General features: G+C 36.4%; 1 protein-coding gene across 6 annotated transcripts; it reads right to left on the bottom strand.

The window, feature by feature from the left end:
* Window positions 1-474: 474 nt before the first annotated feature.
* CEP44 (centrosomal protein 44) lies at window positions 475-26858 on the bottom strand. Of its 6 annotated transcripts, none has more exons than XM_066360939.1 (13): window positions 26559-26858; window positions 25187-25292; window positions 24556-24587; window positions 12186-12324; window positions 9051-9198; window positions 7972-8118; window positions 7473-7598; window positions 6150-6320; window positions 4567-4773; window positions 3750-3825; window positions 2454-2575; window positions 2158-2195; window positions 475-1417 (listed from the first exon to the last, which is right to left on the bottom strand). In XM_066360939.1, exons 4-13 carry the CDS (start codon window positions 12272-12274, stop codon window positions 1375-1377), a joined length of 1167 nt encoding a protein of 388 aa, XP_066217036.1. In that variant the 5' UTR covers window positions 12275-12324; window positions 24556-24587; window positions 25187-25292; window positions 26559-26858; the 3' UTR covers window positions 475-1374. The 6 variants fall into 6 exon arrangements, with proteins under 6 accessions (XP_066217036.1, XP_066217037.1, XP_066217034.1 ...); XM_066360940.1 differs by having other exon boundaries at window positions 24556-24584; XM_066360937.1 differs by lacking the exon at window positions 25187-25292.
* Window positions 26859-26943: the final 85 nt, after the last annotated feature.

Raw genomic sequence — 26943 nt, 5'->3', positions numbered from 1 at the left:
TAAAAAAAAAGAAAAATATATATATATATGACCCCATGTTTCATGGGAAATCACTTGTTTTAATCAGATAAAATAAATACCTTTTGTGGTATATGAACCACAAGATGGTGCTATAATTCCATGCTGGTCCTAATATTTTAGAAGTTGATAGTTTTCTTTTAAGCTCTTAATTTTAATAATTTTTTTGTAATTGAAGATATAAAGCTAACTGAATTTGTTCTAGAAATATTTACTGAAACTCGACTACACACAAGATTTTATAACTTCAAAAGTTCATAATTTTAAAGTCAAATGACTAAGCACGCATTTACTAAAAATGCTTTTTTAAAAGTCATTTTTACTTAGAATTTTAACTTAATATTGTTTCATATGTGACAAATTTCAAATTATTCATATATAGATAACATAAACATATGTAAATAATATATAACCAGATGAACTAAATAATAATAATAAAAAAAGCACTCTCCTTTATCCTTCCACATAACAGAACCAATTTCCTTGAAGATTACCCAGGGCAATTACATTTTTATTTATAAAGTTAAAAATAGTAATAATCAACTTAGTTATTTAAAGTAAATTTATTTTTTTCTCTTGGTTTAATTTTATCTAAAACTTTTTCTCTTTTCAGAAAAATATATTACTTCCCATCACCTGAAAAAAAAAAAAAACAAAAGAAAACACCTCCCTGTGTACTTTGTAATTCTGGACGGCCACCATCTGTGTCTGTGCTGCTGGTCTTAAAATGTGTCACAGAATAGAACACTAAAATACTCAACACGTTGTTCACTGAACTTTCCGACCTGCAGCTAAATACAAAAGGGGAATCATATACTTACTTTTTCAACGTTAACTGAAAATATGTTGTTGCTTTTTCAGCAGGCATGAAAACACTGTATTTGTGCTTTATTTGATTTTCAATGAGCATTTTTAGCTTTTCCTTACGACATACTCGTCAGTACAGATGGCAAAATGGTATGTACGACATCCTCCTGGGTACAATACGCAAGTCCCAGTTGGAGTGTTTCCAACAGGATGTAAACTATGGTCCTGAAGCCTGTACTTTAAAAAACACATTACTTAGCACACTGCCAACAAATGTCAACACAAAAATATGTTGCTTAATGACTTCACTCTATAAAAGAAATGTACTGGCACATAAGTTTTCTGAAGAAAAGTAAAGGCATATAATCACAGCACAAAAATATTTAAGTATTTATTCAATGTTGAATGAAAAAGCTCATATACCAAGTAGAATTAAAATTCTTAATAAAAATGTTGCAGATATTAAAATTTATAGAGAATTCTTAAAATCTGAGACAGCATGTACAGTAGCCAAAGTCCTGGAAAAGTTTATGTAAAAAAAATCTATAATTAATGATTTGAACCTTTCAGTAACTCTGCAGTTTCTTCAAACCTGAAAAATAATAAATAAGTAATACATTAAGTAAATAAATATAATGAGGCATAGGCTTTAAGTTGTTAAAATTATGTTCTTGAGTCTAAAATAAATATCAGTGTCTTTCTTATTTATAGGTATAGTTACTGTTAATACATTAAGTATACTATGACCAGAAGGAAGGAATACCAACTAGTCAATTAGTAGTCTTTATTTCCTGGAGCATAAGTTATTTCAGTACTTTTCAAATTTCATAAAATAGTATCTCTTTTTAGAGGAGGCTACCTAAATAACTTAAACACAAGTTCATATTTCCTTTCAACTGCTCTTTAGAAATAAGTATCATTTTAAGTATTACCTTATCAATAATCTGAAAACACTAGCCATACTTTAACAATGCTTAAAATGTCCCCAAACCATTGATCTCTGTATATTATTTAATAGGTTGATAAATTAGTTAGCAAAAATAGATCATCTTCTTGATTAACTATCAACCAAAAATATCTCCGCACTCTTTAATCCACAATTAATTCCATTAACAATGTTTTATATCACTCTCTGGAAATCAAAACAGTGACTCATCTCACAAACACATAACTATAGATGGATTTATTATCCACTTGAGTCCTGAAGGAAATTCCACACCTGATCGAGAGACCTTTAAGGTTTGAAACACATATGCACATTCTATATATACTGTAATCCAATACAATTCCCTGCAGAGAAATAAATTTCTGTTGCCCCTTTCTGTTACTTACATTTTTTTCATCCTTTCCATTTTCTGGATTGTTGTTTCCTTTAATTTAAAAAGTGACAAATTTAGGCAATTTCTCAAAGTAAAACATCATTAAAGATGGACCATGAACATATAAAACACAGACTAGAACATTGCATGAAGTGCTGTTTACTTATCACAAAAAACTTTTATGAGATTAAAATTTATGTAGTTTCACTATATATTTTTTGCCCATCATATCGGCAACTAAATCGAATGCTTGCTTGGTCTCCTGATCCTAGAAAGAAAATGATCTAAGCAGTTGCCAGTTTTTCTTACCTCTGAAATCTCTTTCAAACCACAGTAATTAACAGTGGAGGTTCTGGGAGTTGAATCTATTGATACAGTACTATAACCAGGGGACAGAGGAATGCTTGCCTCCCTCTCTTGGCCTTTTCTATCTGTGGAGAAATTCATTTTTAGGTTACCTTCTCCTCTCATAGTGGAGTCAAATATCAAAAAATTGTATGTACTGTATATGAAGTAAAAATAAAACATTTTAATATAAAATGGTTACTGCTTTATAGATGTTTTTAATATCCTTCTAAGATAATAACCTACATGTAAAGACCTAGATGTTAAAAACTGGCCAATAATAATTACAAAAGGCAATATATCTTTATCATAATAGCAATCAATTGAATAAATAGGCAAGTTCATTTATTTTTAAATATAAGCTACTAACTCATGGTACATCTTCCCTACAACTGAATCAATGACAGAACATCACAGACAAAACATGGTCCTGTCAAATCAATCAACAGGTCTGAGGACCATTTGGCCGAAAAAAAACAAAGCTAAAAAAAATTAAACACTTGTTTAAACAGTTTTACTGTAAGACAGACAACGTCAATTAGGGAACAAAAAGTATTACCACGTGAGGACGGAAACAACTAAAAAGACTTTTACTTCCACCATTCATAGAGCCAGTGTCTTTTGTTACTTCTCTTGCCTATTTTTGCTCTATTCCTCTGCTTACTGATCAGCGTGAACTTGGACAAAATGCCCAGTCCAGATTAATGTCATCTGATGTATTATCCTTGGTGATCTAATTCCAGATTTCCAAGGAGAACAAAATGATTTGCACCTTCTGTATTGGTGTTCTTGGATTAAGTGTCTCCTCCTGATCTAATTATCTGAGCTTCAAGGTTAAGATCGCATGGCCCAACTTTGAAGACCAGCTACATCCCACTCTTAGCAGGCTGTAGGCTGACCAATGCATCTTTTCATGGTCCATGTATTATTTATGCAAAGCTACTAAAGTTTAAATTAGAAAATTGGAGATCCATTTTTATTATTCTACTGCACTTAGCAATTAAAAGGGTAAAACATCTGTAAAAGTTGATTTTGTACACTAGGATTTATGCAACGACTATGTCAAATATGATATGTTAGCTGGCTTCTTTAGCAATCCTTTGCTTCAGTAGTCTGTAAATTCAATATTTTCTTTGTTCCTAGGAGCTTTGCAGTTTCTACAATATAAGGCTGAGGAATATTAAAATTATCAAATATCTATAAAAATTATTTTTCTAAACTCTTAACTATTCCATCAATCCTACTATCATAAGAACTTACCAGATTTCAGAATATCCACGTCACTACTAGAAGAATAGTCTTCACTCATTTTATTATAGTCTATGTAGTCATCATTCTGGAATAATATAGTTGAATATTTAGAATGAAATAAAAAGAAAACTGTTCTTATCTGATATTAATATCGGTGATAATGAAATATAAAGATGACATGATAAATATTTAAACATTTTAAGTATTTAATTTATAAAGACATAAATATCCCTATGTATAAGAAATCTTTTAAATGTGGAATTAGATTGTAACCTTCTTGAATCTACTACCTGTACTTTTTAGAAAGGAAAGTTAGACTAAGACCAGAAATGGAAATCCTGAGTAAATCAAGAAACAATTTATCAGATTTGATAAGGCAATGGCAAATTTGGTAACTGTCTCTAAAATTCATAATTTGATTGAAGTAAATGATTGGGAAAAGGGAGTTCAAATTTTAATTTTCCTTCTTCTGCCAACTTTTCTTCACTCTGTAAACAGACCATTTGCACTATTGTAGGACATAAAATAATTCCAAGCTTTTCTTAAACAAACAGTTTTTTACCGCATTTTAAATACTTCAAGTATCAAATAGCTCGCACAGTTCAATATATAGGTTTGTCAGATTATCTTATTTGATGAAGATAAAAACAATAATATGACAAGAGCAATAAAACAGGCTGTATATGAATAGGACTTCACTGACACCAAACATCTTCCCGTTACCTAAATATTCTCTTACTAGCATTCCAAAGGATTGCACACACAATAATAAATAACAACTTCATTGTAGTTGACATAGCTTAAAAATGTTAAGGAAAGAAAATACCTTTTTGGACAAAAGCAATTCTGTTTCAAGAAGAGTGACGCGACTTAGAAGATGAGTCCAGGTTTTTTCGTTTACCATCACTTTTCCTTTCATTTTTTCTTCCAAGGAGTCTAATCTACTCTCTATCTGAGTCAGTTTCTCAAGCTTTTCCTGGCATTCAGCAAGCCTTGTCTGTAGTGCAGTAATCTCAGAATTAACTTTCACATCCTAAAATGATTAGAAAGATTCCAAATAATATTACACAAACTGCAATGCCTTTGAGGTCAACGTATTCCCATTTCCGTTGTGTTATTTCAGTGGGGACAACAGGCAATAGAGCATGGGAGTGGAGACTGCTACCTCTGCAGGCACACTGCTTGGACACTTATGTCATGTGTATAACATTGATGCTTCCATTTTCTTATCAAAACCAAACCAAACCAAACAAAATACCAAACCAGTTCCTACTTCATATGGATCTTGTGAGGATTATATAAGTTAACTTTCATAAGGCTCTTTAGAACAACACTGTGTAGTACAATAAAACTGTCACTAGCTAGTTTCTCATAACACTAAGCACAAAGCTAAGAGGAATAACCAAGAAACGACAATGAAACTGTTCAGTTTGCTATAAATAGGAAATAAGCCTAATGGCCATCTGAAAGTTTTTATAAATGCCAACTATATACTAAGATGTATAGATGTCACAAGATACAGAAGATAGAAAAAAAAAAGTTTAGCAGAAGCAGTAAAGATTAGACATTATAGGCCCTGGCCGGTTGGCTCAGTGGTAGAGTGTCGGCCTGGTGTGCAGGAGTCCCGGGTTCGATTCCCGGCCAGGGCACACAGGAGAAGCGCCCATCTGCTTCTCCACCCCTCCCCCTCTCCTTCCTCTCTGTCTCTCTCTTCCCCTCCTGCAGCCAACGCTCCATTGGAGCAAAGTTGGCCCGGGCGCTGAGGATGGCTCCATGGCCTCTGCCTCAGGCGCTAGAATGGCTCTGGTTGCAACAGAGCAACGCCCCAGATGGGCAGAGCATCGCCCCCTGGTGGGCATGCCGGGTGGATCCCGGTCGGGCGCATGTGGGAGTCTGTCTGACTGCCTCCCCGTTTCCAACTTCAGAAAAATACAAAAAATAAGTAAATATTAAAAAAAAAGATTAGACATTATAATAGGGTCTGTGGCAAAACAGCAACAGAAAAGGTACTCTAAGTGAGAAAAGGACAGCAAGGGCCCAAAAAGAAAAATGAGAAGGCAGTAGTGTACCAATTTTTTCCATTCATCAATATAGGGAATAGGTGATAGAGAACCTTCACTGTACGAAGCAGTATATCTCTGTATCTCATTAAACTATAAATTCCTTGACAAGTACTATGTCTTATTCATCCCTGCATTACCTATAATACCTAGCCCAGTACCCTGAACATAGGCAGTAAATAATATCTGTCAAGTTATATTCAGTAAAACAGATTCTTAAGTCATGGTAACAAAGATAACATGTCATGATTCAAAAGGCTAGAGATAGTCTAAAGTATAGACGCAAAAGTAATCACGTACGTCCAAGTAAAAGATACTGGCATCTGTTAAAGAAGTCCAAAATTCTTACTTGTTGCTCAGACTTGATTTCAGGAACCTTTTCTTCAGGAATCTTTATTTCAGTATCCTTTAAGTCAGACGCAGCAAATATTTCTTTAACATCTGTTACTGTACTGAAGGTATCTTCAGGTACGTTAATATCATCTGCATTATAGAGGTGACGGATCACCACAGCTTTCTTCTGCACAGCAAAAAATATGCCAGAGCTGTTTCAGTCTCCCTCACACAATTATTTTAAGCATACACTTAGTAACTTGGCAAAATAACATCTTATCTTCCCTTTAAGATTTATAAGAGCTTGAATTACCACATATAATTTATATATCAAACATTAATTAAGCTATTAATATTAAGATTTAATGTGTGATGATGAAACTGTGGATATGATCTTTTAAAACATATATTAAAAAAAATAATAAAATATCTCTTCAATTATGTCTGGGATTTGTTTCAAATTGTTTCAGATTTGGGGAAAAGATGTTGGGAAAAGTGGTTATAATAAAGATAAAACCAGATTAGCAAAGAGTTGATAAGTTGCTGAAATTGGGAATTACTTTTGTAAATATTTGAAATGTTCGATAATGAAAAATTATTTAAAAAATAATTTCATCATAAAAAGGATACCATATAATTTGCATATAAATAATCAAGAAATTGTTCCATGAATAGTACTCATTACAATTTTTTTTTAAATTAAACGATCCATAAAATATCAGACAGACCTTCAGCTGACAATTCAAAATTAATAGTGACAAAGGGAAAGTCCTGAGCATAAGGATTAGGTCAAGCTATGTATTTATACAGGACTCATTCAGCCACACGTGCTCAAAGCAGACACGGGCGGGAAGATATCAACAAAGAGAAGATATTCAAAATCCTAACCCAAAACCAGATTACAGGCTTGGGAACTATCAATCACTGGATAGTTCATGTTCCTGATAGAGAAATATGAACACAGGTAAATGAATCATCATAACCTATAACTAACAGTGTGCTCTTGGTATGTTTCCATGTTTCAGGAAGACTAAATACATAATTAGGAGTAAATGTTCATGAGCACATGGTATAACCTTCCTAAATCATTGCTACTCTATCTAGGAAATAAGGCAGCAACAGGAATTAGAAATATAAAGAGAAAGTTTTGTTCAATTCTAGATTTCTATGCTCTTCTTATAACTTTTGAAATATTCCCTAGATAACATATGATACGCATTGTTTAAAAATCTTTATAGTACAATATCTAACTAGAATGTTTTAGCCGCTGGTAGTTAGAACAGTGAACCTTATGTGTTGGATTAATTAGATCAGTAGCCTTAACAATACATTTTTGTACCTTTCCGGAAGTCATAAACCTGCTGGTGATGTCAATGCCAACAGGTTCTGTAGAAGTTGTCTCACTGCTTGATGAAGAAGGTTCTGACTTAACAAAATTGATCTTCTTTCTTTGTTGTGATGAAGTCTTAAGAAAAAAGTATTAAGATGTAAAAAGCTATGTGAAAGCATGATGTATATTTATACTCTATTATAATTTAAATTTTTATATATGAGATATGACTGTCAAATAATGAGACTATGAAACTATATGTCTTTTGAAAAGGAGTGATGAAAATGTACTGTTTGAACTGTTAGGTTAGGAGGTGTAGCTCCACGTTACTAATGTGTAAATTATAAGTGACTAGTATTTTAAGCAAACACCAGGTATTAGAAGGTTACACAAATCTGGGAATAATGTAGTAACTATATACTAGGTATTAGTTTGCTGTCAGGGTATTGATCTTATACATTAAAATACTGGCCATTTGGCATAAGTTAAAATCTATTAAGAAAATTACCTTATCAAGACTACTCAATTCTTTATGCTTTTTCATCACACAATTCAAAATATCACATATAATTTGAATTTTCCATTCCGCAAATCCACACTGGAGAAACTGCTTTTTTGTCAAGATTGGTTTGTAATTAAAGTGATCACGAAGAAGCTGTAAAGAGGGAATAGATGAACAAAAACTTGGGAACAGTTTCTTTCAAAAAGCCAAAATAGTAAATGCCCATCTGGTCAGGGTGGTCTTTGATTTAAAAGGTACTAAGAGATCACAATTCTTCCACTAAACGTTTTTTAGACAAGTCAGGAGGCCTCTGAGTTTTAACTTCTCATTTGTAAAATGAGAGTAATAGGCTAGACCAGTAATTTTTCAAAACCTACCCTTGAACTCTAAGAGTTCTTAGAAGTGCCTCTAAGGCTTCCACAGAAGTTTTCTGGGTGAAAGACAAAGGGAAGATTAAACAGAGACTCTACAATAAAAGCTCCTATTTCATAAAGTGCATCTTACTACTTAAAAATTTTTTTTCAACATGATAAATGGGTTTTACCATTTTTAAAAGTAGTTAAAACAAAACTAGCTTGCTTGAGCAAAAATTAATGATAATAAGTAGATTTTCTGAAAATCAGATATGAGATTAAGGTCAGTGTACATAATACAAGTATACATGCTAGCGTAGATATAAGACATGGTCCCAGACCACAAGGAACAGAAAGTCTCAAAGCTAGAGTTCTTTCTTAAGACTAAATTAACTCATAATTCTTTGAACCACAAGCTTTACTCAATAAAACCACATTCCTCTCTAACTTCTGCCAGCAAAATATTTTTTACTAAACTTTGATATAAAAAAGGGAAAATGACACCCAATGACAAATGTTTACCAGTTGTCATATTTAATAGAATATAAAACAAAGCAAACTTCAATTACATTTTGATTGCAATAGGAACTGTATTTAGATGAGGTACATACATAAGAAAATACTGTCAACTAAATATGCTGCATATACTTAAGATGTTATTACAAAAACATTAACCTTAAAAAACCATCAATGACTTCTAAAAATTTAAAAGTTTCATAAACTCAAAAATACCTTATAGAAAGTATCTATGAAGCGCAAGTCATTCTTTGCTATGAGCTCCACATTGGATTCTATGAGAAGCTCTGCTACATGAGGTGAATATGAGGTAAGGCAATAGCTGATGATGGGCAAAGATGCCGCTGTGTCTCCCTTTACCAAACTGTTGGGGGGAAAAGAAAAAGATTTTTAATAAGCATACTTCCACAAAGTTGGACAATCAGGGAAACATAAGAATTACTGTCAATAATTTATAACGACACAATAACCATAATCATAAAGTGATGCACAAGACCCTTTAGATTCCATCCCGACGCTAAAGCAGCCTAGCGAAATTACTATGAAATTCCAATATTCATTTGCTCAGACACGATAGCTCTTCAGTACCAATAGAAAATCTTGTACATATTCTTCTAATAAAACAAATGTACCATCTTACAGTGCTCAAGTACACTCTCTGCTCTTGCAAACACTTGGTACCTTACCTCATGTGCTTTCTTCCCACAAACTGCCCAGGTAAAATATTATTAAGTTCTAGATGAGGAAAACAGGGCTGGACACTGTAACTAGGCTAATCAATATCTTCCCCCTGTATCAAGCCCTTTGAAATCTGTACCTTATTAGATTATGCTAATTCCTCTAGTCTAGAAAGGTATCCTACTTTTCTCTGCCTGTTATTCATTCTTCATACATCGTTTGTCAGATTTCAAGCTTCCATGAAGCCATCCTCAATGTTCTGATGCATATTTCTCTCTCCCAGAATGACTCTCAGGCTATCTGGTATCTGATGCCTCATGCTCTGTCTTATACTCAGAATTTTCTAATTGTCCATACACATTAATTTCACAGGTTCTCCCACAACAAAGCACAGGAGAGACTGGTTCAATTAGCTAGTTATATTTGTTCAACTGAACTAATAATGCATTTGGATAAAGCATTCGTTTTCCACAAAATTCAGGATGTACATGAATCTCCCTATTAAAAAAAAGCAGAGAACAAGTATATGTTGATTGTGCTACAACTTGTTTTTCAGGACAAATATAAAATATTTCTCATTATGGTTACAGGTACATTATTTTACCCAATGAGAAAACTGTTCTGGCAAGCTTGTCTATCTGTAAGACAGTTTAAAAAAGGGAAACAAAAAATACTTTTGAACAGCAAAATCTGTCCCTATTTTATGCACATTATGAATAGAAGACAGCCAGGTCTTCATTTAACATCTCTTATATAAAACAACGTCAAAAATCTTGGTTATCTAATTTCTATGGACTTTGATTAGAATCAGTAAGAACAGGCAAAACTGGAACAACAAAACAAAAACCAGCGGGTCACAAGATAAAATTAAAAATAGGGAAAAGCAGGAAGAATGGAAATGTGTGTGTGAGGGTGGCAACCTGAAGCAGCAGCAGCAAGTAGCGTTCCCTACCTCAGCAGACCCTGCAGACACTACTGTGTTATCAAATGACCTAAAAATCATTGTTCTTAATGACACTTGTGGGTCAATAAGAAAATCAAATGTTCATAGTGTACGCAGGAGAAAGGAAAATAATCGGTATCTTTTAGAATTATTCCCATACAAAATGTCTTTTAAAATGTTGATGGTTAAGGTGGTAAGAAGAAAACTGGGCTACTCAAACTGGTTAATCCCAGCCAGACTAGACAGTAGAAATTTCCCTCTTTTGAGGAGCCACATGGGATTGGCATATGCTATGGAAGCACACTATGGAACACTTTCTGTTTCTCATACGGAATGTCTCAAAGCAGTCACCAGAATGCACCTTTCCCCTTGCTCTCCTCACTAGCCTTTCATTTGCAGTCATCTCTTTTTTTTTTTTTTTTTTTTTTTTTTTGTATTTTTCTGAAGTTGGAAACGGGGAGGCAGTCAGACAGACTCCCGTATGCACCCAAGCAAGATCCACCCGGCATGCCCACCAGGGGGGATACTCTGCCCATCTGGGGTGTTGCTCTGTTTTGACCAGAGCCATTCTAGTGCCTGAGGCAGAGGCCACAGAGCCGTCCTCAGCGCTCGGGCCAACTTTGCTCCAATGGAGCATCGGCAGCGGGAGGGGAAGAGAGAGACAGAGAGGAAGGAGGGGGGAGGGGTGGAGAAGCAGATGGGCGCTTCTCCTGTGTGCCCTGGCCGGGAATCAAACCCAGGACTCCTGCATGCCAGGCTGATGCTCTACCACTGAGCCAACCGGCCAGGGCCTGCAGTCATCTCTTGATGCTAACTTTCCCTAGTGCACAGTCAAAACATCCATTTTGATATGTAAAGCCCATTACTCCAGGATTCTGCTCAGTAGTTGGTTTAACCAAGACTTACTCTACAACTTGAACATGTTAATCTTGACTTGTCCCTTGACACTCACTGAGTAAATGTCTAATTAGCTTCTAATATATGCCAGGCATCATTCTAGATGTGGGGATATTATGGTGAACAAAGCTAAGTACTAGATGTCAGCTTGCTTCCTAGAGGGGGAAATATTAAATCAATGAATAATTCCAGGTAAGAAGAAATAGATGTATTAGGATAGAAGATGAAAGGAATACCATATTAGATTGGCAAGAATATAGAAGAAATGTATGTTGCTACATTCTACAAAAGCAATTAAGTCATATCTGGAAAGTAGAAACTAAAGTGAAATGTTCAAAGTGATGTCTGTTATATGAGTTAGCTTAATAATCTTCAGGTAAGGTACAGGCTGTAATGAGAAATCTATTAAGTGTAATCTTCTAAATCATAAAGAAATATTACCCAACTGAATGCAAAAGGGCGGTAAGTTATATAAGTAATAAGTTCATTAGGTTTCTACAAGTTTAAAAGTTGTAGAGATCAGACTTTATACTGATGTATATTGTGCTGCTACTTCCAGAAGATGTTTTAAATATCTAGAGTTGTACTTTTAAAAATTCATACTTAGAAACAAACAAACTCCTGTAATTCCCTCCTTTCTAAAATAATTTAATTATTTCAAGGAAAATTTTAATGGCGCCCAGACAAAATCAGTCTATTTAGATACTTCCCCCTATGTCAGATATTACATTAAATCAGCGGTTCTCAATCTGTAGGTCGTGACCCACAGGTTGAGAACCGCTGCATTAAATCATATCAAAAAGACCACAAATAAGCTTTATGTTATAGCTTACCCTACACAATCTACCTCCTGAGGGTAATTCAGTGAGCGAAGTGCTTGTTCTAGGTTTCGTAAGCTTCTCTTTAAGTCACCTGTTGCCATTATTTCACCTGACGTTCAACTCCAGCTTTTGAAATAATCAAATATTTCACCTGAAAGTAAAAATCCATAAAACACTGTTAAGTCTGTATTTTTGAAGCTTTCCTATTCTATTTTGTTCATATTTCCTATAGGCACTCACCATACTTATCTTGTCTTAGCTACTTCTCCCCTAACTTATCTTCCCTACTGGTCTAGTACTGCCTAGTATCTATCTTATATTTTTGAATATAAGGTGCACATTTCCCCCCAATATTTTTTCCTTATAAAAAGTTTGTCTTAGCCCTGGCCGGTTGGCTCAGTGGTAGAGCGTCGGCCTGGCGTGCAGAAGTCCCAGGTTCGATTCCCAGCCAGGGCACACAGGAGAAGCGCCCATCTGCTTCTCCACCCCTCCCCCTCTCCTTCCTCTCTGTCTCTCTCTTCCTCTCCTGCAGCGGAGGCTCCACTGGAGCAAAGATGGCCCGGGCGCTTGGGATGGCTCCTCGGTCTCTGCCCCAGGCGCTAGACTGGCTCTGGTGGCAACAGAGCCACGCCCCGGAGGGGCAGAGAATCGCCCCCTGGTGGGCAGAGAGTTGCCCCCTGGTGGGCGTGCCGGGTGGCTCCCGGTCGGGCGCATGCGGGAGTCTGTCTGACTGTCTCTCCCTGTTTCCAGCTTCAGAAAAATACAGAAAAAAAAAAATTAAAAAAAAAAAAGTTTGTCTTATATTCAAGTTCTTATAATATGTCTCATATATAGTCTCATATATAATACTCTCTGAAACACTTTATGTTGAACAACAAAGTACCATTTGGGAAAACACATCAACCTGAAATAATCTCCATCAATGATTATTTTAGATGCCTATCAAGGCCACATAAAAAATAATCAGTAAAAAATGGAGACAGAGATGTAGCACAGACTTAGTCATTATTCCCAGGGCTCTGACCTCATGGAGTTGCCAATAAGATGTTTTGCTTAAAAAGTAAATTATTAAAAACGATATATACTCACCAGGGCAAACAGAGCTAGAGGGAGTCCATATGACAGAGTTAAAGGTATCAACAAAATTTTGGAAGACGGAAAGCAGATGGATGAATGATAACCAACCTAGCATAGCAGAGACAGGCCAATTCCATCTGTCTATTTAGGAGAAAGCCAACAACAGCAAAATAGGTTCAGAATAGAAGGGCCCCTTATAGTTCTGCAAGGGGTAAGCCAGGGGGTGTTGAAATAAGGATGATATTTTTAAAATTTATTCATTTTAGAGAGGAGAGAGAGGGAGAGGGCAGTAGGGAGGGAGGGAGGGAGAGAGAAAGAGAAGGGGGGAGGAGCAGAAAGCATCAACTCCTATATGTGCCTTGACCAGGCAAGCCCAGGGTTTCGAACCGGCGACGTCAGTGTTTCCAGGTCCACGCTTTATCCACTGCACCACCTCAGGTCAGGCAGGATGATTATTTTAAAGTTCATATAAGGAGCTGCTAAATCCTAGATTTTTTACTTTCCCTCCTCTCTGACACATAACTTGCTCAGTTGGGCAACTCCCTCTCTGCTTCCCTGGGTTTAGCTGTTCTCTAGTTATAAAGTTGTTTCCCATGTATATATGAGTTAATTCTGATACTTTCATACATATATACTGGAATTGAACAATTAAATAAATGGATGGCTGAATAGTAGGAGCCAGGTTTCTTACTGCTGGAGTGAGATTTACAGATGAACGAGGGTAGGAGACTAGAATAAGCCATGCTTAATGGATTAGTTAAAGACGTCAGTATGAATTCATGTGTAGCTTAATATAGATCCAGATAGTTTCATATTGAAATATTTATAGACATGTGGATATAGACAGCTTAGTATACACACATATATTTCCTTTCTCTGCCAGCTGAAAGTGACTAAAAGCAACGACACCCCAGTAGCAAAGAGCACACATGGCATCCAGATCTTGGTGTGTAATGCTAGTCTCCAATAAAAGGAGCCAGGGCTCCCTGGAGAAATGGCCAGTCGTAGGATTGGGGCAGGAAATATGCAAGATGAACCTGACGCATTATGTAGTTCCAGAAAGTAAGAAAGTACACACAAAAACAAACAAACCAATCTGACATTGATTGGGATATGTCAAAAGGGCACAGGAGCCAAATAAAATAGCTCCCAATGGTCAGAGCTAAAACAATTTGAATAAAATTAATAAAATAGTATCAAATTATTATCCACTGTATAAAATGAAAAAAAATCAATCAGTATAACTCAAGACATTAACAAATAAGGAGAAAAAAATCTTAAAATCATTTCAATACATGCAGAACAGGCATATGATAAAATTCAACACCCATTCATTGTATAATTCTTAGGACATTAGAAATAGAAGGAAACTGCCTGCATTTGATAAAGGTTGTCTACAAAAATCTGTTGCAAACATCATACTTAATAGTGAAATATTGACAATGTTCTTCCTGAGATTGGGAACAAGGCAAGTTTATTAGCTCTGATCATTTCTACTCAGCATTATGTTAAAGGTGGTAGATGGTACAAAAGGACAAGAAAAAGAAATAAACAGGATAAAGACTAAAACAGAAGAAAGAAAAATGTTATTATTCAGATAACATAATTGTATATAAAAAATTTAAAAGAAATAAGTGAATTTAGCAAGGTTGCTGGATAGGCCAATATACAAAAATCAATTGTATTTCCATGTATTCCCCAAATAATTAAAAAAATGTTTAAAAGTTACATATGTATAATTTACTATAGCCTCAATAAATAATCATAAAAATGAACAAATTTAAAAAAGATGTATAAGACCTCAAAACAAAAAAATAAACCTTATTGATATATATTAAAGTAGCCCTAAATAGAAGAGTTATACACCTTGATCAAGATTGGAAGATACAATATATTAATCTATAGTCTTAATGCATTCTCTAATCCTCCCTCTCAAAAAATCCTTATTGTTTTTCTTAGGTGGAAATTAACAAATTGAGTCTAAAATTTACATAGAAATTCAAAAGATAAAGAATAACTATCAAGATCAAAACTGGAGGACTTAACGACTGGATATCAAGATGCAATATAAAGTTAAATTTGGAATTAGTGAAAAGATACGCAAATAGAACAATGGAACAGAATAGAGTGCAGAAACAGACCATGCATATATCGACACTAGATTTATGACAAACTTGATGCTGAGTAGCCCTGGAGTAAAGATGTTCTTTTCCCATAAATGGTACTTTGTCAACTGAATATCCAGATGGAATAAATAAATCCTGAACCCCTGATATAAAGGGTACCTCACATCTTTCACAAAATTAATATCAGGTTTATTGAAGATCTAAATGTAAAATATAAGACAATCAGGTTTCCTGGAGATCACAGAAGAGAAGAATCTTCATGAGCTTTGGGGACAGAAAGATTTCTTATCTTATGACTAATAAAATTAAACACATTAAAATGAGCAATTTCCATTCATCAAAAGAGTGGAAGAGACGTCACGGAAATGGCGCCGTGAGCAGCGCGTCCGACAGATCTCCCCAAAATCTCAACAAATTTATCAACTAGAAACAGAAAAAATTATCCTCGGAGCATTCTGGACTTCCACACACACACTGAAAGCAGAGGGACTGTTGCCCAGGACGGAGTACACCTGTGGTGAGTTAACCCACACGTGCAGCTGCCCGCCCGCACTCGGGGACGGCAGCCTGGGCACTGGCGGCCATCCCAGCATACCCTGAGAAGCTGCGCGCGGCCCCCCGTGCCGTGATCCGACCACTGGCGCGACGAGAAACCGCACGCCCGGTGCCGCGATCCAGAGAGGCCCCGTCCACTGGTGTGCTGAGAAACCGCACGTACCCCCGTGCCGCGGTCCCCGGCCACTGGCGTGCGGAGAAACCGCGCGCACCCCCGTGCCGCGGTCCCCGGCCACTGGCGTGCTGAGAAACCGCGCGCACGCGCCCGGTCCCCGTCCACTGGCGTGCTGAGAAACCGCGCGCACCCCCGTGCCGAGGTCCCGTCCACTGGCGTGCGGAGAAACCGCGCGCACCCCCGTGCCGCGGTCCCCGTCCACTGGCGTGCGGAGAAACCGCGCGCACCCCCCGTGCCGCGGTCCCCGTCTACTGGCGTGCTAAGAAACAGCGGGCGCGCCCGGTCCCCGTCCACTGGCGTGCTGAGAAACCGCGAGGGCGCCCCGTGCCCTGCGGGCGCCAAGGCTGTCCTTCCTAGTCAGGAGATTCTCTCCGCGGGCGGGGCACCTCACCCAGCCATTCAAGCTAACAATCAAGCGTTGGGGGAGGGGCGGAACAGGCAGCCTGAAATGATCTCTGGAGCACAGCTGCGGATCCAATCACTGAAATTAGCTTAACCCACGAAATCTACGCACCCACGGGGCTCTAATTGATAAGATCTCTCCCAGTTCAGCGATCCAAGACAAGAGGCGTGATATTTTTCAGTGCCTTTCGCTAAAGGGGCGGGGGCAACTTCTGATTGACAGAGCCTCCATATTCAGGGATATTCCTAACAAGAGGGACTTGGCAGATATTAAGATCCATAAAGCAAACAGCGACTAGTGCTTCAGCCAAAACAGGCTACCAAGTGTGGAAAGCCTGGGTTGAGTGATCCAACTGAATGATAGGCGCTGAACAGTCACCTTGACAACAATTGACTCCCAGCCCCACCTGATTACGCTGGAGGCTCTGACTGCCAAAGCCTTACCCAGAGCCTTGCGCTGAGTGAGGATAGAGTGGGGATTTCCCAGCTCTTTGAGCCTCTTTCTCCCCAGACAGAAGCAGTGGCAGCCTCATAGCTGGATCATCAAGCTGCTAATTCAGGAAGGGGAGACTAGGAAAGAGACTCCAGGAAAGCAAACTCTCTCATTGTTGGACTCTACAAACGCCAACAAGCCTTGACTACCAGCGAGACTAAAGCCAATTATATGACATTGCCATAGAATCCCATCAACTGCAAATTCCTACCTAAGAGTGACATAGGGGCAGATCCTGGGGTATAGAGTCACCGACCAGAAAGAGGGAGAGAAAAGAAAAAAGGAAGAAGTTAACCTCTCAAAATCAAGAAAAATCCACAGACTTTATAACTGGTTCCACTAATTCTTTGTTGTTGTGGTTTCTTTCTTCTATTTTATTGCCTTTATTATTATTTCTATTTCTTCTACCTCAGTCCTTTTACTCTCTGCCCATCTTATGCTACCCTTTTCTTGAACTACACTACCCATGAGTGTTACATTTTATTTCTTTTCTTCATCCTAACTCTCCTTTAGGGTTACACTCCAAAACCCTTAACTCTCACTCTCTCCCCTTTTGTTTTTTTTTTCCTTTCCTTTTTTTCTTCCTTCGTTTCTCTCTTACTCATATTTTTTCCTTTCTATTCATTTCTTCTTTTCTCCTTTTACTTTTCCTCCCATTTAAGCCTCAATCACGAACAAATTATTTAATTTGGGACTCAAGTTTTTGTGGGTTTTTTTTTTTTTTTTTTTTTTTTTTTGCTGTTCTTTTTTTTTCTTCTTCTGCTTTTGTTCTTGGTTTTTCGTTATTTGTTTGTTTTTGTGGCATTTTGGGCACTTTTTACATTGCTTTTTAACTCACTAGCATTCCTCCCAACCCAAAGTCTCCATTGTATTTAGTCTTCGCTCCACTTAATACAACAGATTTTTACTTATTATTTTTATTTTTATATTTTTCTTCTTTAATTGTAGTTTTTCTCTCCTTTTTTGTTTCCCTCTCATCCCTCTCATTAAATCTCTTAGTCGACCATCACTTACAAGCAAATCATTTTATGCTTGTCTAAGATTTTCTCTTTTTTTTTTTTTTTTTTTGTTTTTGTTTTTGTTTTTGTTTTTGTTTTTGTTTTTGTATTTAGTAGGTCCCTAATCCCTTTTTTGCCCCTGAACTCTTCACCCCAAATCAGGCCCTCCATTATAGGCAGTTTTTGTTCCATTTAGCATAATATAATTCACAGGTCATCACGATATTTCCCTAAGGAGGTGAGAGGAGGGGAAGAGAAGAAAGAAAAAAGGGGGAAATAATAAATTATTACTTTTATTTTGTGGAGTGTTTTCCCTTTTTTTTTTTTTTTTTTTTTCCCTTTTTATTTTTTATTAATTCTAATTAACACTATCCTCAAGACCACCTTCAGATGCCAATAAGAAAGAGGAAATCGAACATTATGGATACAAAAGACAGAGAGGTAACGCAAATTGATGTGGAAAAATCTATGGAGAAAAGACTTAACATATTGGAAGCCTTGGAGCCAAATGACAGAGAATTTAAAATAGAAATCTTAAAAATACTCAGAGATATACAAGAAAACACAGAAAGGCAATTTAGGGAAATCAGAAAACAACTCAACGATCACAAAGAATATATTACCAAGGAAATTGAAACTATAAAAGCAAATCAAACAGAAATGAAAAACTCAATTCAAGAGATGAAAAACGAGGTAGCAAGCTTAGCTAATAGAACAGCCCAGATAGAAGACAGGATCAGTGAAATAGAAGACAAGCAACTTGAGGCACAACAGAGAGAAGAAGAAAGAGACTCAAAAATAATAAAAAACGAGAAAGCCCTACAGGAATTGTCTGACTCCATCAGAAAGAATAACATAAGAATAATAGGTATATCAGAGGGAGAAGAGAAAGAAAATGGAATGGAGAATATACTCAAACAAATAATAGATGAGAACTTCCCAAGCCTATGGAAAGAATTAAAGCCTCAAATTCAAGAAGCAAACAGAACACCGAGTTTTCTTAACCACAACAAACCCACTCCAAGGCACATCATAATGAAGATGACACAAACCAATGACAAAGAAAAAATTCTCAAGGCAGCCAGGGAAAAGAAGAATACAACATATAAAGGAAGGCCTATTAGATTATCATCAGATTTCTCAGCAGAAACTCTACAAGCTAGAAGAGAGTGGACCCCAATATTTAAAGCCCTGAAAGAGAGGAACTTTCAGCCAAGAATTCTATACCCATCAAAGCTATCCTTCAAGTACGAAGGAGATATAAAAATATTCACAAATACAGAAAAGATGAGAGAATTTATCATCAGAAAGCCCCCACTCCAGGAAATACTAAAGGGGGTTTTCCAACCAGATTCAAAGAACAAAAGAAAACATAACCACAAGTAACAGCTCCACGAAGAAAACAATAAAACCAAACTTAAACTGTGACAACAAAAGAAAAAAAAAAGGGGAGAAAAGATGAAGATTAACAGTAGCAAAGGACGATGAAGCGCAGAAATATTCATAAGAAAGGGTACTACAATGAATATGGTAGGTACCCTTTTCATTACTTAATGGTAACCACCCTTGAAAAAACCACCACAAAAACACTTGACTTAAAAAAGGTAACAACAGAGGAAAGAAGTATGGAATACAAACAAACAAAAACAAATGATAGAAAAACAAAAGAGAAGAATCAAACAAGATACAAAACAAACAGAAAGCAATTTATAAAATGGCAATAGGGAACCCACAAGTGTCAATAATTACACTAAATGTAAATGGATTAAACTTACCAATAAAAAGACACAGAGTAGCAGAATGGATTAAAAAAGAAAATCCAACTATATGCTGCCTACAAGAAACTCATCTAAGCAACAAGGATAAAAACAAATTCAAAGTGAAAGGCTGGAAAACAATACTCCAAGCAAACAACACCCAAAAAAAAGCAGGTGTAGCAATACTCATATCTAATAATGCTGACTACAAGACAGAAAAAGTACTCAGAGACAAAAACGGTCATTTCATAATGATTAAGGGGACACTGAATCAAGAAGACATAACAATCCTTAATATATATGCACCAAACCAAGGAGCACCAAAATATATAAGACAGCTACTTATTGACCTTAAAACAAAAACTGACAAAAATACAATCATACTTGGAGACCTCAATACACCGCTGACAGCTCTAGATCGGTCATCCAAACAGAGAATCAATAAAGATATAGTGGCCTTAAATGAATTACTAGAACAACGGGATATGATAGACATCTACAGGACACTTCATCCCAAAGCGACAGAGTATACATTTTTCTCTAGTGTACATGGAACATTCTCAAGAATTGACCATATGTTGGGCCACAAAGACAATATCAGCAAATTTAAAAAAATTGAAATTGTGCCAAGCATATTCTCTGATCATAAAGCCTTGAAACTAGAATTCAACTGTAAAAAAGAGGGGGAAAAACCCACAAAATTGTGGAAATTAAACAACATACTTTTAAAAAATGAATGGGTCAAAGAAGAAATAAGCGCAGAGATCAAAAGATATATACAAACAAATGAAAATGAAAATACGACATATCAGAATCTCTGGGATGCAGCAAAAGCAGTAATAAGAGGAAAGTTCATATCACTTCAGGCCTATATGAACAAACAAGAGAGAGCCGAAGTAAACCACTTAACTTCACACCTTAAGGAACTAGAAAAAGAAGAACAAAGACAACCCAAAACCAGCCGAAGAAAGGAGATAATAAAAATCAGAGCAGAAATAAATGAAATAGAGAACAGAAAAACTATAGAAAAAATCAATAAAACAAGGAGCTGGTTCTTTGAAAAGATCAACAAAATCGACAAACCCTTGGCAAGACTCACCAAGGAAAAAAGACACAGGACTCAAATAAATAAAATCCAAAATGAAAGAGGAGAGATCACCACAGACATAATAGATATACAAAGAATTATTGTAGAATACTATGAAAAACTATATGCCTCCAAATACAACAATCTAGAAGAAATGGATAAATTCCTAGAACAATACAACCTTCCTAAACTGAGTCATGAAGAAGCAGAAAGCCTAAACAGACCAATCAGCAGGGAGGAAATAGAAAAAACTATTAAAAACCTCCCCAAAAATAAAAGTCCAGGTCCAGATGGTTATACTAGTGAATTCTATCAAACATTCAAAGAAGACTTGGTTCCTATTCTACTCAAAGTCTTCCAAAAAATTGAAGAAGAAGCAATACTTCCAAACACATTTTATGAGGCCAACATAACCCTCATACCAAAACCTGGCAAGGATGGCACAAAAAAAGAAAACTACAGACCAATATCTCTAATGAATACAGATGCTAAAATACTAAACAAAATACTGGCAAATCGAATACAACAACATATTAAAAAAATAATACACCATGATCAAGTGGGATTCATCCCAGAATCTCAAGGATGGTTCAACATACGTAAAACAGTTAATGTAATACATCATATCAACAAAACAAAGAACAAAAACCACATGATCTTATCAATAGATGCAGAAAAGGCTTTTGATAAAATACAACACAATTTTATGTTTAAGACTCTCAACAAAATGGGTATAGAAGGAAAATATCTCAACATAATAAAGGCCATATATGATAAACCATCAGCCAACATCATATTAAATGGCATAAAACTGAGGACTTTCCAACTTAAATCAGGAACACGACAGGGGTGTCCACTCTGTCCACTCTTATTTAACGTGGTGCTAGAAGTGCTGGCCAGAGCAATCAGACAAGACAAAGAAATAAAAGGCATCCATATCGGAAAAGAAGAAGTAAAGGTATCACTTTTTGCTGATGATATGATCCTATACATCGAAAACCCAAAGGACTCCACAAAAAGATTACTAGAAACAATAAACCAATACAGTAAGGTCGCAGGATACAAAATTAACATACAGAAGTCCATAGCATTTCTATATGCCAACAATGAAATATTAGAAAACGAACTCAAAAAAACAATCCCCTTCACGTTTGCAACAAAAAAAATAAAATACCTAGGAATAAACATAACAAAGAATGTAAAGGACCTATATAAAGAAAACTACAAGGCATTGCTAAGAGAAATAGAAAAAGACACAATGAGATGGAAAAATATTCCTTGTTCTTGGATAGGAAGAATAAATATAATTAAAATGGCCATATTACCCAAAGTAATATATAAATTTAACGCAATTCCCATCAAAATTCCTATGACTTTTTTTAAAGAAATGGAACAAAAAATCATCAGATTTATATGGAACTATAAAAAACCCCGAATAGCCAAAGCAATCCTAAGGAAAAAGAATGAAGCTGGGGGCATTACAATACCTGACTTTAAACTATATTATAGGGCCATAATAATCAAAACTGCATGGTATTGGCAGAAAAATAGACACTCAGACCAATGGAACAGAATAGAAAGCCCAGAAATAAAACCACATATATATGGTCAAATAATCTTTGATAAAGGGGCCAACAACACAAAATGGAGAAAAGAAAGCCTCTTCAACAAATGGTGTTGGGAAAACTGGAAAGCCACATGCAAAAGAATGAAACTCGACTACAGCCTGTCCCCGTGTACTAAAATTAATTCAAAATGGATCAAAGACCTAAATATAATATCTGAAACAATAAAGTACATAGAAGAAGACATAGGTACTAAACTCATGGATCTGGGTTTTAAAGAACATTTTATGAACTTGACTCCAATGGCAAGAGAAGTGAAGGCAAAGATAAATGAATGGGACTACATCAGACTAAGAAGTTTTTGCTCAGCAAGAGAAACTGATATCAAAATAAACAGACAGCCAACTAAATGGGAACTGATATTTTCAAACGACAGCTCAGATAAGGGCCTAATATCCAAAATTTACAAAGAACTCATAAAACTCAACAACAAACAAACAAACAATCCAATAAAAAGGTGGGAAGAGGACATGAACAGACACTTCTCCCAGGAAGAAATACAAATGGCCAACAGATATATGAAAAGATGCTCAGCTTCATTAGTTATTAGAGAAATGCAAATCAAAACTACAATGAGATACCACCTCACCCCTGTTAGATTAGCTATTATCAACAAGTCGGGTAATAACAAATGTTGGAGAGGCTGTGGAGAAAAAGGAACCCTCATACACTGTTGGTGGGAATGTAAAGTAGTACAACCACTATGGAGGAAAGTATGGTGGTTCCTCAAAAAACTGCAAATAGAACTACCTTATGACCCAGCAATCCCTCTACTGGGTATATACCCCAAAACCTCAGAATCATTGATACGTAAAGACACATGTAGCCCCATGTTCATAGCAGCATTGTTCACAGTGGCCAAGACATGGAAACAACCAAAAAGCCCTTCAATAGAAGACTGGATAAAGAAGATGTGGCACATATACACTATGGAATACTACTCAGCCATAAGAAATGATGACATTAGATCATTTATAGCAAAATGGTGGGATCTTGATAACATTATACGGAGTGAAATAAGTAAATCAGAAAAAAACAAGAACTACATGATTCCATACATTGGTGGAACATAAAAACGAGACTAAGAGACATGGACAAGAGTGTGGTGGTTACCAGGGGTGGGGGGAGGGAGGACGCAGGAGGGAGGGAGGGAGAGATTTAGGGGGAGGGGGAGGGGCACAGAGAAAACTAGATAGAGGGTGACGGAGGACAATCTGACTCTGGGCGAGGGGTATGCAACATAATTTAATGACAAGATAACTTAGACATGTTTTTCTTTGAATATATGTACCCTGAATTATTAATGTCATCCCATTAACATTAATAAAAATTTAAAAAAAAAAAAAAAAAAAAAAAAAAGAGTGGAAGATGATGCGTCATATATATAACCAACAAAAAGATTCATATCTAGAGTATATAAAGAAATTCCTACAAAGCACTAAGAAAAAGAAAGACAACTCAGTAAAAAAAAAATAGGGAAGAGACCTAAACAGGAACTTTACAAAAAGTCAACATGTGAAAAGATACTCAATATGTTTAATTATTATGAAATTATGAAAGAAATACAAAATGTGAAGATATAAAAGATCTGAAACTCACAGAACGCTGTGAACGGATAAATTAGTAGTTACTATGGAAAATGTATTGACTCTAGCTACTAAAGCTGACATACATAGGGCCTATGACAGAAATACAACTCCAACGAACACACATACAGAATAATACATGTTTATATGTGTGCACCAAAAGACATGAAAAATACCTGACATTTTAAATAAAACGGTTCAGTTTTTTAAAATCCCAAAGGAAATAATATCATGGAATTATATTTTTAAATGACTCTTTTTATTGCAAATGGTAGGGCTTTTGTTCGATTCTAAACAAAGATTATTCCCTAAGGAGGTTCATAAAATAAATAGATTTTAAAAAGTAGTTAAGAACATTTGCTAGAAGATATAAAGGGGATATAGTTTATCTAAATAATAAGTTAGTCAACCAGAAAGGCAAATCTCAATAACACACTTACAAATATCTATTCGCAATTGTCCATAGGCATTTCATAAAAGGAAAATAATATATCACAATACCTTGAGTAATGTATCCTCTTGGAATGAAGCTTCTTTAAAGTGAAGTCATTGACATTAAAAACAGAACAGAACAATTCATACATCAGGTGAAGTAGAGTGAGTATGATCTTTCCCTCCACTCAACCTTCTGGCAGTTGCCCAGGATAAAAATCATCTCCTTACACACCTCTCTATCTGTACATAACTAGAAGCAATAAGGTTAACAATGGGAAAAATATTAAATTTAGTAAGCGTTCTAGTTTAAGTCCCTAGCCACCCAATTCTGAACCCTTTTCCCTTTTAAAAACACAGCATCTTCCTGAACCAAGTCTGCTCTCCTTTATTAACATGGCAAAGAACAGGTTATTGAATATATTCTTAGATATTGTCATTGGTAAGTACAGTAGGTCTGAGCTTGTTTTAATTTCCAGACTCATCTATCTTAACACAATTCTTCCGGGGGCACTTTTCCCCTAAGACATTCTATAACTTTAATATCAATTGTACTTTGTCCCACAGACTTCCTTTAATCCTTCCAGATGTATATTTCATCTTTCTAAGACATGTAAATTCATTTAACACTGGATGGTATCTTTCCATCTTTCCTTTCTCTGAAGTTCTAAGACATGTATCAATGGCTCATTATTTCTACCTCTGGTAATAAAATTTCTGACAACAAAGTATGTCCCTGGAACACATCCTCTTCAGTTCCAGCAGAATAAATATTTTGAAGAAGAAGATATAAGTACAGCTTGGATCTGAAAGGTGAAAGAGATAAGTAATAAAACAGGACAGAAAAAAAAAAGGGATAAAAAAGGTAAATATTATAAAAAATTAGTTACTGCTCTACATTTTCATGAAAAGCTTTACTGAGTCTATTACAAAATTAAACATTAAAATGGAAAAGAAGTAACTCTATGACTTATGCACATGTTAACATGGTACTTTCAGAGATGAAAAATAACTTATAGCCTGACCTGTGGTGGCACAGTAGATAAAGTAGGGACCTGGAATGCTGATAGGTCGCTGGTTAGAAACTCTAGGGCTTAAGGCATATATGGGAAGCAACTACTAGGAGTTGATGCTTCCTGCTCCCCTTCCACCACCCCCTAAAATCAATAAATAAAATCTAAAAGAAAAATAACTTTTAAAATGGGTAAAAGGTACACTTTATATCCCTTACCAAAGGAATTTAAAAAGGCGATATTACTCAGCTTGTAGCACTGCTTTAATCATTAGGATGATCTCAATATTGCCTCCTAGCTTTCCGCAGAGTTCTCTCTGCAAGTCAGATCTGCCCAACTGAACTCAGTTATTTTCTTTCTTTTTCTGAATTCAATTTTTAATATATTTAGTCTCATTGCTGTTGGAGGTCATTAAATGATACTTCACAATGGAATGCCTTGAATAGAGTGATTTTCGTCCAGAATGAAATAACTACACTCACTGTAACGATGGTTGATGGTTAAATTTGTGACATAGCTCATATCGCTAGATACTATCTTAAAACCGTGTATAAAAATAGAGAAATAGATATGAGGAAAAAATAAGTTCATTTCCCTGTTCAAAGACAGGGAAATAGTGCTGTAAGTGATAGGGAGAAAGGTCTGGGAAAGAAAAAAGTGAGAAAATTGGGGATAAACCAAAGGAAGTAAGGGGCAAAGTATAGAGCTCAAGACTGCTGTGTTCATATATAAAACTGTTAAAAGGTTTGAATAGTTTTAGAAGAACAGCTTAATATAGTCATAATTCCGAAATCAAAACGTCAAGATTGGGGTTTTTTTCACAGTGAGGGAAAAATCAATAGACTTCCAGGAAAGTGGGAAAATATTGAAACACCAGGGAAATGCAAGCAAGCAACACATCCACAACATTTCCGAGGAGCTGGACCGCTCCTCAGCTCCAAGGATCCAACTTGATCTCAGGGGAGGAGCTGCTACGATACTGCCTACTTCGTTGTTACAGGCAAGCCGCATCCAAGGCTCCCCTCCCTCCACTTGAATTAAAAGGATGAAAACACACACCTGGTCTTACGCTCCCACCCGGAGCCTCGGTAAGGGCATCAGGGAGAGGGGACACCAGCCCAGTCTGCGGGGCAACCTCGCCAGCACCCCCGGGCTCTCCCAGCAGGCGCCGTGCAAAGAAACGGGCTCCGAAGGGGAGGAGAGGCTGCCTAAGCAATCGGAGATTGCCACAGGAGCCCAGCCGCCAGCAACGAGTCCCTGCGGCGGGACGCCTGCGCCAGGGCGCGCTTCTCCCGCCGACCGTTTGTATTTGGAACAGCGGGTGGAGACCCGCTACGTTCCGCGGCAAGACCTTCAAAGCGCCTGGCTCCCCAGCGCTCACGATTCCTCGCTGCAGATTCCACATCTCGTTCGTCCAGACCCCCGAGGACGCTGACTCTGCTGA

Source organism: Saccopteryx leptura, chromosome 1 (genome assembly GCF_036850995.1).
Source record: "Saccopteryx leptura isolate mSacLep1 chromosome 1, mSacLep1_pri_phased_curated, whole genome shotgun sequence".
Lineage (NCBI taxonomy): Eukaryota > Metazoa > Chordata > Mammalia > Chiroptera > Emballonuridae > Saccopteryx > Saccopteryx leptura.
The sequence above is the reverse complement of the archived record's forward strand: the minus strand, read 5'-3'. Positions and strand labels throughout refer to the sequence as shown.